Source organism: Stylophora pistillata, chromosome 1 (genome assembly GCF_964205215.1).
Source record: "Stylophora pistillata chromosome 1, jaStyPist1.2, whole genome shotgun sequence".
Taxonomy (NCBI): domain Eukaryota; kingdom Metazoa; phylum Cnidaria; class Anthozoa; order Scleractinia; family Pocilloporidae; genus Stylophora; species Stylophora pistillata.
In genome coordinates this window covers 16,690,370-16,699,437 of record NC_142519.1, presented here as the reverse complement: position 1 = coordinate 16,699,437, position 9,068 = coordinate 16,690,370, and the positions used below count along the sequence as shown (strand labels likewise).

General features: G+C 41.1%; 1 protein-coding gene across 1 annotated transcript; it reads right to left on the bottom strand.

The window, feature by feature from the left end:
- Positions 1-1,281: 1,281 nt before the first annotated feature.
- LOC111338052 (NPC intracellular cholesterol transporter 1) lies at positions 1,282-5,073 on the bottom strand. The gene is made up of 4 exons (XM_022944457.2): positions 4,810-5,073; positions 3,204-4,010; positions 2,698-2,972; positions 1,282-1,880 (listed from the first exon to the last, which is right to left on the bottom strand). The coding sequence occupies exons 1-4, from the start codon at positions 4,870-4,872 to the stop codon at positions 1,562-1,564; spliced, it is 1,464 nt and encodes a 487-aa protein (XP_022800192.2). The 5' UTR covers positions 4,873-5,073; the 3' UTR covers positions 1,282-1,561.
- Between the last annotated feature and the right edge of the window lie 3,995 nt (positions 5,074-9,068).

The following is a 9,068-nucleotide window of genomic DNA, read 5'->3' as shown; positions in this document are numbered from 1 at the left end:
CGGTCTCACGACGAGACAGACAAATCTCACGATAGAGGCGAAAGCTGAAAGGATAAATTTTTTGTATAATTTCATTTTTCGCTTGCTAGAGGTGAGTTTTTTTTTCTGCCAATTCTGTGCAAATCCACAACAAACCAAGCTGTTACGTTCTTCATCCGTCTGTTTGCTGGAAACACCGTAAGTCGTCCATGACCATATATAGAACACCTGTTCCAAGTTAGGTCATCATAACCAATCTCTCGCATTTTGACACGACACGTTATCAAAATGGCAGCAATTGATCAACCTGATGAATGTTATATTTAAAGTTTATTTGTGTGTTGTTAAGGTCCACACATGTTTAAGTAAGTTATGAGCAGGACAAAAAACACTTTCTCTTAAAATTTAAGAACCTGTGTTAACTTGGTTTTGTCTGCCGGTCGACCAATCTCCAGATTTTTACTGAAATCTTCAGATTTTTTAACATCAGTCTCCAGATTTTTGGTGTTTTGAGGTTGAGAGGTCTGCCACTCGGCTAGTAAGTTGAAAAGTTAGTGTCGAGCCCTGCAGTGAGTGTGTGCTGGAAAATAGCAACCTCATTCCCAGGGCCTTTTTCCCAATTAAGGGAAAAGGCCCTAGGAATGAGGTTGGGATAATATACTAGGTTACAAGTATTTGTTTACACTCCTCTGAAAGAAATCTCGTGTTACTACTTAATAATCAAAAAAAGCCTAACAGAGTGGCATGGGTAACGAAATCAAAGGCTCCTTAGAGCAACCTCATGATATGCATTTTTGGCGCCCTTGACGTAACCTGCGATCTGGCTTTCTTTGGAAAGTTTTTTTGAACGTGGGCAACACGTGCTAGCACAATTATTGTGTTTGTAAGCGTTTTGATGGAGAAAAATTGTCTTAAATTGCGAATGTGTGAAGAATTAGTTAAGATGCCGGCAGCTACAAGATAAAATCAACGAAGTTTCACGCTAACTAATTTGCAGTAAGATTAAGCTCACTACATATTCGCGGCGTTTGGGTCTCCACGCACGAATCGTTCATGTTATCGTCACTTTAAGGACTCAGACGCCCATTTCTCTGCAGTCGAGTATTCTGTAGCATATTTCCTTTCCATTTTTGGTTCCACAAAGGTATGTTTTGATCAAGTTTGGAATAAAAAAAACCATCACGCTTCAAGGGACAGGAAGCCATTTTGAATCTGTCCAAGTAGTGCGGCATAATTCTCGCCTTTGTACCACCCCCCAAATATACGTACGCCGTGAATTTGAACACGTAAACTTGTCGGGGAGAGGGAGAAAATGTGTTTAATCCTGGTTTAATGCACGAATGAATGTCTAACAAAGTGAGTGAGTGATTTTTAATTGAATTTCACCCCCAAACCCAAAACCCCATAGCATGACTTACGTAAAAAGAACTATATTAAACCAATTAACAACCAATCAGCTGTCAATCCAAAGCTAATCGGCACACGGTCATTCGCGTTTTCATACTCCTACGGACAAGTTCCCTTAAAAAAAAAAAAATAGCTACGCCCTGTTCGTAATAATCATAGCGATTTATGAAACGGACTAAGCCCATAAGTCAAACTGGACCTCAACGTCATTACAACTCATTTCTGGCGTAAAGTATGAAATAGTGAGATTGGCATGTGAGGCGTTATTTACATAATGTGTCATGAACTCCTTGAAAGCCTTTTCCCAAGTAATTACTTCTGCCAGCTTGCTTTCATCCTTGTAATTATTTACCGCAAAGGTAATGATCAAGGTTGTTGCGTTTTTATATGCATCGTTGGGGAAGCCATCTAGTACAAGTTTAGGGTCTATAGCACCTCCAAACACGCTGATGCAAGGTTCTTTGAGTCTGTAATCCATTAAACTCGAGGGAGATCTAATACGTAAAGAAAAAATTAGTTAGCTAGTATAGGAACGGTAGGGTGGGAGTAACGTTGAATTTTACATGAAATACTCCAAGTCTACTAGAGATAGCGAGTAAGTTTGAGAAAACCCTATTTGTTTCAATCTGATTTCAGTTATAACTTTCAATACTGATCTCTTTCTCAATAATATTGAGTATGTGTAGGGTAAAGTCGGACATTAGCTGCAATACATCTGTGGGGAACTCTTTTACGGAAAGGGTCTTGGTAAAATGGAACGAGGCCGTTCCTTAAGAGACATGCGCGTGAGCAGTGAGCAATGGCGTGAGCAATGGCGTGAGCAATGGCATGAGCAATGGCGTGAGCAATGGCGTGAGCAATGGCGTGAGCGCAGAGAAGACTGGGAACTAGAATCAGCCGCAGCCATTTGTTTGAGGTTTGAAAAGCAGAGACTCCTGGGGTGCTCACCATTTGTAAGAAAAATCCGATTGGTGTAACCGTGGCATAAAGGTAAGGGAGTTTCCGAATTCATGGACCAACGGGATGAGATTGAGCTTACCATTTTTCCATCAGGCGTTTCGTCCCGCTCCAACCCAAGCGGAAAGGCCTGGAAACGGAATTTTATGACCTTCCGTTCCGAATGGAAAAAGAGGAGTACCTCTGAAGGTACTCCACAATTTCCGAAAGGAATTTCCGGAAAATTACCTTACCATTTGACTTCAAACCGAAATTTCCGAAGTTTTTGGCCAAATGGTAAACACCCCTGGATCGCGCGTTTTGATTTGTCGAGCTCAAAAAGAAGCACTTGCATTTGCTCGCAGGATTTCTTACCTCGTGCAAGTCAATAGATGATCGTGGAAGTCAGCAGCTCTGAAGTCGGTAATATTTGGTTCGTCACAATTATAGCCCATGCTAGTCAAGCATTTGTTCAACTTCGTCTTGTTATTCTGGAAATACTGGAACACACTTTGGATTTCGCATTGTTCAGTCGTATTAGGAGCAAAAGGTTGGTGGCCCTTCGTTTTAAAGCAAATGTCCTCGAAGGTAATGCTAGAATCCCCAAACGACACTTTCAATTTCGTAATAGCATCTTGAAGATCCAACGCCTATATAAGAAATTAATTGTAAATGTAAAGATGAAGATGAAGGTTTGTTTGCATAAATATGTAAAGTTTAGCGACAAAAGTTGCAGCTCTAGTTTCACCTACTGAGGGATTATCGGACTGAATTATGTTCATTTTCTTGTGGGACTAATATCTGAGACATTCATGTGAGTATGTAAAATATTGCAACAGCTTAAATTTACTTTAGTTCATACACTAAGGAGGAAACTATACCTGGTTTAAGAGATCCAAGTGAAAAATTGGCCCAAAAGGAATCCACTTCTCATCTCCATACCTGCGATACCCTGCTGGGGTGGGGTGCGTAGATGTTATGATCAACTGTTCTGATCGCCTCGGGCAGGAGCCGACACAGTCTTGACAGCTGCAAACACTTGTTGTCTTGTTCGATTGCGGATCGATAAAAGGCTTGTTGCATTTGAAAGTAGTTTCGTTCATCCACGACAGTTTTCTAGGTAATATGTCAGGGAAGTAGATATCAAAAGCGTATGGTGCCAGTCCACTTTCCGCGCTTTGCATATAATGGATCAGACTTTTTGTGGTACACCAACGCCCCATCGTACCGCAGAACAATTTTAAGTCAGTGTAACCCTCAAGGGTTAGGTCCTTGCAGGACTCGAACAATCCTTGTTTGAATTGGGATGACACGAAGTACTCTACGCTAAGAACGGCCTCTTTTCCTTCCGACACTGGAATGACAGAATTGGGATTCGTGAAAAGGGACTGATCCTGACTGCATGTCAGCTGACAGTACAGCCTCCTGATGTTGTTCCAGCAAGCAGGACAACGATTAGTAAGCTCCAGCATCGTTTTTAGGTTCTTGTGCAACGCCACCAGCTGTTGGGTCGAACAACAAGTACGTTGACCAGTTAATTCAGGACATAAACTGTTCAGTATCTGCACGCCTTCCGGATCAGTTAAATTTTTGGCGGGTCCATTGTAGAAGCAGTTAAGTGGTTTATCTCCAGTGGTACACTGATTATACCAGATGCAGAAACCCTTTGTGTGGTTTGTGAAATGTTCCTGAAACAAAAGCAGCGCAATTGAATGCCTTGCCCTCTAGAGAAGTAAATGTCTTGCTTTATTGAAGGACCAAGCTTAACATGATCGCGATATCGCTTTCGTCACACAAGACTCTTGTGTGTTGAACTCAAAGTCGGATGAATCAGACCGAGGAACAAATTTACTTCCCCCCACAGGTGTCCCAAGCTCACGTCTCGAGAAAAAGAAAATTATTATATCATGAAAGCGTCACGCGTTGTGACGCGGTGTTAAGTTACGAATATCCCTGGGTGTTGCTGAAATTTCCACTTTCAGATTGAGCTATCCTAGATTACAACTACCACCAGATCTAAATAGAATCGAATTTAAATTCCACCAATCGAGACTGATTGTTCAAATCCTTTAATGTTAACAGCTCTTCAAAACACCAACAAATGAAAGTTTAACGATGCGGAATTTATGAATCGTAAATTTATTCTTCAAGCGGGCATCGCGTGACACGACATAAAACTGCTTTCATTGCGTCGGAATTAAATTCCTTAGGCCAAAAAATTAACTGAATATTAATGATCTGTTCAAAGCTGAGCTGCCTGAAACTCTTTCTTCATTTATTTGTCTTTCTTGGACGGGCAAGAGTGTCAACGGATATCTTTGAAACACGGTTTTGTGAATACTGCCAACATAAACTCTAATCGACATCCCAAGCAATGACTCTACCAGCCCCATAGAAGCGAAAGCGTCGATCGATTGCATTTTTAACCTTTAACTCTAAAAATTGAGCAGCTGTAAGGAATGTTGACTAGCAAAGATCAAGACTTACCTGGGCTATGCACGGAGCAAACAACAGAAGAAGCACGATTGAACGAAGAGGTGTCATCGCCATGCCTTTTTTCCAGTGACCGTACGAGGGACGTGAGGTCTTTCAAGTTTGGTTCTGGTCGACCGCCAGAATTCCTCTTTTGTAATTTGAACCACTTGAAACTCCACTAAGCGATTGGTTAATCTACCAACACGCACGCGTTCTCCTCGTGCGCACACAGCAAGAGAGGAAACCACGGCAAAGGCGGAAAATACTAGCTGTATGTGGCGCGCTCTGTGTTACCGGCTGCAACCATAAGTTGCTGTAATCATGATGAAATCTTTGGCATGTGACACCCGATACAAACATAGGGTCTGTTCATGTCAAAGGCAGCCCAAGCCCAAAATGTATAGTCAAATTCTCAATAAAAGTACCTCACACTTCCATAAATATGTCAGATATTGCTCAATGTTACGATCGAGCATAGTTAGTACCAAGAGAGGATAAACACTTTTTGACACTAAATTTTTTTCAACATTTTGTCCGCACTTATAACCGAAACATGATGGTCGAACCGATTTATCAAGTTCTTTAGTGCTCTTGAGATGGGATTTCGCGGATCTATTTTCTAGTTTTATACATTTCCTTGTTCTAACCAGAGTTAATAGAGGGAACTCTATTAATTCTGTTCTAACATTCACAAAATTTGTTGAAAGAGCAAGTTAACAATCCCCGCTTATGACAGGTTTGCATACAGGTACTGTGTGCTGGATAGTATACTTGTTTACAAATATTTGTTTACACTTCTTTAAAAAGAAAAAACTCTCGTTTCACCACTCAGTAATCAAAGTGGCAGGGTGGCATTTATAACGAAAAAAGAACTATTCTATTTCACGTTAATTAGTTCTTATTAAAAGGCTGATAGTTTCGAAAGAAACTGTCTGGGGCTGCGTCGGTGGGAGTAACGAAATAATTTGGACATATCAACAAAGTTGAAAAGGTAAATTGGCCACAGTAACGGTTGCAAAAGCTAACGTTTCGAGCGTTAGCCCTTCGTCGGAGCCAATAGAGGAATTGTGGGTTGTGTGTGCTTTTAAAGGCAGAAAATTGAGCTACGTTATTGGTGGGAGCATGGCAACGAGAAAAACATGAATAAATTAGTGGAATGAAAAGCGTTCGTTGATCCCTGTTGGATTTAGACTGCCGGTTTGAAAGATGAGCTTTTGTGCAAGATTTTTACTGCTTTCCGTGCTACCTAAGTGTAAGGAAAGACCGCAGATTGCCATATGTTGCTTAGAATGATTAGGTAAATTAAAATGTCTAGCAACTGGTTTCGATGTGTCCTTGTCATTCCTTTCCACGTCTCGAAGGTGTTCTTGGAATCGGTCACCTAGTCTTCTGCCTATTTCGCCGATGCAGATATTTTTGCAATAAGTGCAAGTTATGCAATAGATTACATTGGCGGAGGTGCACGTGAAGTGATCGGTGATCTTAATGGATCGTTTAGGTCCCGATATTATATCAGTGTTGTGAATGAAAGGACACATTTTGCATCGTACACGAGCGCATTTAAAAGTGCCTGGTTGGTCATTACTCTGAAAAGAACTTCTGACCAAAAAATTGCCTATGTTTTTGTCGCGTTTGAATGAAATGAGCGGAGGCTGCGAAAAGATAGTGCTTGTCTCTGGATCGTTTTGAAGTAATTTAAAGTTTTTAAGAATGAGTGGTTGTGAGGGTGAAACGTGAGAGTGAATGGAATGCGGTCGGAATCTTCCTTATGCGACGTTTGTAGTGCTGAATGTCTATCAATAAGTTGGGCGCGGTGGTAACCCGCTCGAACGACAGAAACAGGGTAACCACGTTTATCGCAGAACTGGCACATTGACTCTGATTTGTGGTGGAAATCAGAGTCATCACTACATAAACGACGAAGTCTTATAAAATGAGAAAAAGGAATGGAATTCTTAACGTGAGATGGATGCGAAGACGAATATAACAAGTAGATATGCGAGTCTGTAGGTTTGTAATACACAGTAGTGCATAAACCGTTACCTTCAATTGAAACTTTGATGTCTCAAAAGGATAAAGAATTGTCGGGAATTTCCCAGGTATATTTCAGAGCCGGGTGAAATATTAGTTCTTATTAACCGAGCGGGAGGTCTGTATGGGAGAATCTTGACCGAGGTCGCCAGTACAGACCTCACTGCGTTCGGTCTGTACCAGCAACCGAAGTCAAGATTCTCTCATACAGACCGACCTAGCTCGGTTAATAAGATGTTTATTATATGGCTGCGTCTTATATGCCAATTTTTTATATTCCTTGTACCTTTTTTTGTCTAGACCGGTCTAGATGCCGGTCTAGATGGGAAAATCTAGACTACTTTCAATATTGATTTCAGCCAATCAAATTCGTGAAATTCGGTGAAAACGGTCACTCGCGTTTCCATACACTGACGCACACAACGGCCAAACGTCAGCGCATGTGCAAACGCTGTAATGACCAGGTGGCATCCTTTTAGGCTGTCAGAACCAAGTTGTTTCATACGAGTTACAAGAAACCGCACAAGCCACATAATTCACGGTGTACCTGAAGGGTAGATCCTCGTGCATGAATTAAAGTTAACTCAGGAAATGGCTATGGGTACGCTGACCGCGTATCGATTGGGAAATAGCGAAGGTAAGACTTAAAATGAAATGCGAGCGAGTTCTATAGTGAAATGCGAGCGCGTTGGATCGGAAGTCCCGCTCACCTCAAACACCGAATAATCAGTGCAAAAATATAAATAAATGAATGTTTGATCATTAGGGGCCGACCATTTAACTTTTGAGGGGGGGGGGGTTGATGATTTTGAAAAAAATTTCCTGCAAGCACTTGTTGGTAGAAAAAAATTGCATGCAGCTAAAATGTAACAGAAAAAATGTACCAAAAAATCAGAAAAAAAAATATCCTGCACAGCAGATTGCTAGAAAAAAATTCTTGATGACCAGAAATCACCCACCCCCCTTGAATGATCGGCCCCTTAGAAGACTCATATTTGAGTGAGCTTTGTGTTCGAAAAGTCTCGAATTTTCCTTTTCCTACTTGTGTTTCCTTTTACAGATTCTATGAACTTCTCAATTTTATTCACTCAAGTTGCAAAACATAGGTTGTTTTTCTATGTTTTTCTTTAAAGCATTGCTCGGGAGTTGATTGGCGCGCGGCCGTTCAAAATTTATCCCATGCGCATGCCTTACACTTGGCCGCTGAGTTCGCTTTAAAATACAAGCCTGTTAACGCATAACGAGGAAGAGCAACGGATTACGCTACGTCACTAAGGCGCGCGGAAATTCATAACTATGACCCACGTTCTCTTAAAAAAAAAATTGCCGCGCAACAATCATAACAATTTGTGAAACTGAGACTAAGCCCCTAAGTCAAACTGGACCTCAACGTTATTACAACTCATTTCTGGCGTAAAGTATGAAATAGTGAGATTGGCATGTGAGGCGTTATTTACATAATGTGCCACGAACTTCTTGAAAGCCTTTTCCCAAGTAATTACCGTCTGCCAGCTTGCTTTCGTCCTTGTAATTATTTATCGCAAAGGTAATGATCAAGGTTGTTGCGTTTTCATACGCATCGTTGTGGAAACCATCTACTACCAGTTTAGGGTCTATAGCATCTCCAAACACACTGATGCAAGGTTCTTTGCGTTTTATTTCCATTAAACTCGAGGGAGACCCAACATGTAAAAAAACATATCGTGCGCAAACAGTAAGAAAGGAAATCTGAAGCAAACGCGGAAAATACTAGTCTTTATTACATCGCTCGCAGCGCCCGTGGGCAAGATGAAGCGAATCTTGTGTTCTGATTGGCTATCTGAGCGGGCAGGATGATAAGCTACAAACACAGATAGCTTTCTTTCTCGGCTCTCGAACTAAACAAGTCATGTTTAATTCTTGATATAGCGAAATCTTTTTGCAATGTAATAAATCCTTTATTAACCAATCTTGTTCAATCAAGATGGCTGGATATTAGCCTCGTTCCTTTTTCACATTTGTAAGGACCTCGACGTCGTCTCGGTCCATAAAAATGCGAAAAAAGAACTCGGCCAATATCCAGCCATCTTGACCTCACGCTTAGTTAATAACGCGCACAAAGTGTAACTGCAGAAAACATGAATTGCCCCGTAATCACGATGAAATCCTTGGAATCTGACACCCGATATGAACATTGAGGTCAGTCCATATTAGAAGGAGCGGACAATTGTTTCACCGTTAACGTATTTTCTTGATCAAAC

Bases quoted from the DNA above. Each gene is read 5' to 3' on its own strand.
- LOC111338052 (XM_022944457.2), bottom strand. From the start codon at position 4,872: ATGGCGATGACACCTCTTCGTTCAATCGTGCTTCTTCTGTTGTTTGCT. The intron at 4,011-4,809 runs GTAAGTCTTGAT...CTTTTGTTTCAG, and splicing joins TTGCTCCGTGCATAGCCCAG to GAACATTTCACAAACCACAC. The intron at 2,973-3,203 runs GTATAGTTTCCT...TTTCTTATATAG, and splicing joins ACTTGGATCTCTTAAACCAG to GCGTTGGATCTTCAAGATGC.